The sequence below is a fragment of the Priapulus caudatus genome, unplaced genomic scaffold, assembly GCF_000485595.1.
Source record: "Priapulus caudatus unplaced genomic scaffold, Priapulus_caudatus-5.0.1 Scaffold20590, whole genome shotgun sequence".
NCBI lineage: Eukaryota > Metazoa > Priapulida > Priapulimorpha > Priapulimorphida > Priapulidae > Priapulus > Priapulus caudatus.
The window spans coordinates 1-545 of record NW_014597651.1 but is presented as its reverse complement, the minus strand read 5'-3'; the positions used below and the strand labels follow the sequence as shown (position 1 = coordinate 545).

The 545-nt window shown below is 60.2% G+C and overlaps 1 protein-coding gene across 1 annotated transcript; it reads right to left on the bottom strand.

Moving 5' to 3' along the window:
* Positions 1-98: 98 nt before the first annotated feature.
* On the bottom strand, positions 99-233 carry LOC106820548 (uncharacterized proline-rich protein-like; the record flags this gene model as incomplete). Its single annotated transcript, XM_014825057.1, has 1 exon — positions 99-233. A coding segment is annotated over exon 1 (135 nt), but the record flags the coding sequence as incomplete, so codon positions are not given.
* Between the last annotated feature and the right edge of the window lie 312 nt (positions 234-545).

The window sequence follows — 545 nt, the reverse complement described above, 5'->3', positions numbered from 1 at the left end:
GAGGAGATGGAGGAGGAGGTGGAGGAGGAGGAGGTGGAGGAGGTGGAGGAGGTAGAGGAAGGTGGAGGAGGTGGAGGTGGTAAAGGAGGAAGAGGAGGAGGGGCAGGAGGGGGAGGTGGTAAAGGAGGAAGAGGAGGAGGTGGAGCTGGTAAAGGAGGAAGAGGAGGGGGGAGCAGGAGGGGAGGTGGTAAAGCAGGAGGAGGAGGAGGAGAAGGCGTAGTAGGAGAAAGCATTGCTGCAGCATCAGCAGCGCACGGGCGGATGCTGCGGGCGGGGGGCGAAGGAGAAGAGGCACGAGAGTTGGTGCGAAGATGGATGCTGCACACGTGGGAGGAGGGGGATGAGGAGGAGCCATCGCAGCATCCTCGGCGCCACCCACGCACGGAGGAGAGTAAGTCACTGCTGCGAGAGTAAATCAATCTGATCACTGCTGGGTGGCGACTCGCTACGGGTGCTGGGGTCACCGATAGGTCTTCGAGCTTTATTGCCGCGCGGTAAATCAATTGCACTGTCTCTCTTTCTCTCTCTCTCCCTCTCTCTCTCTC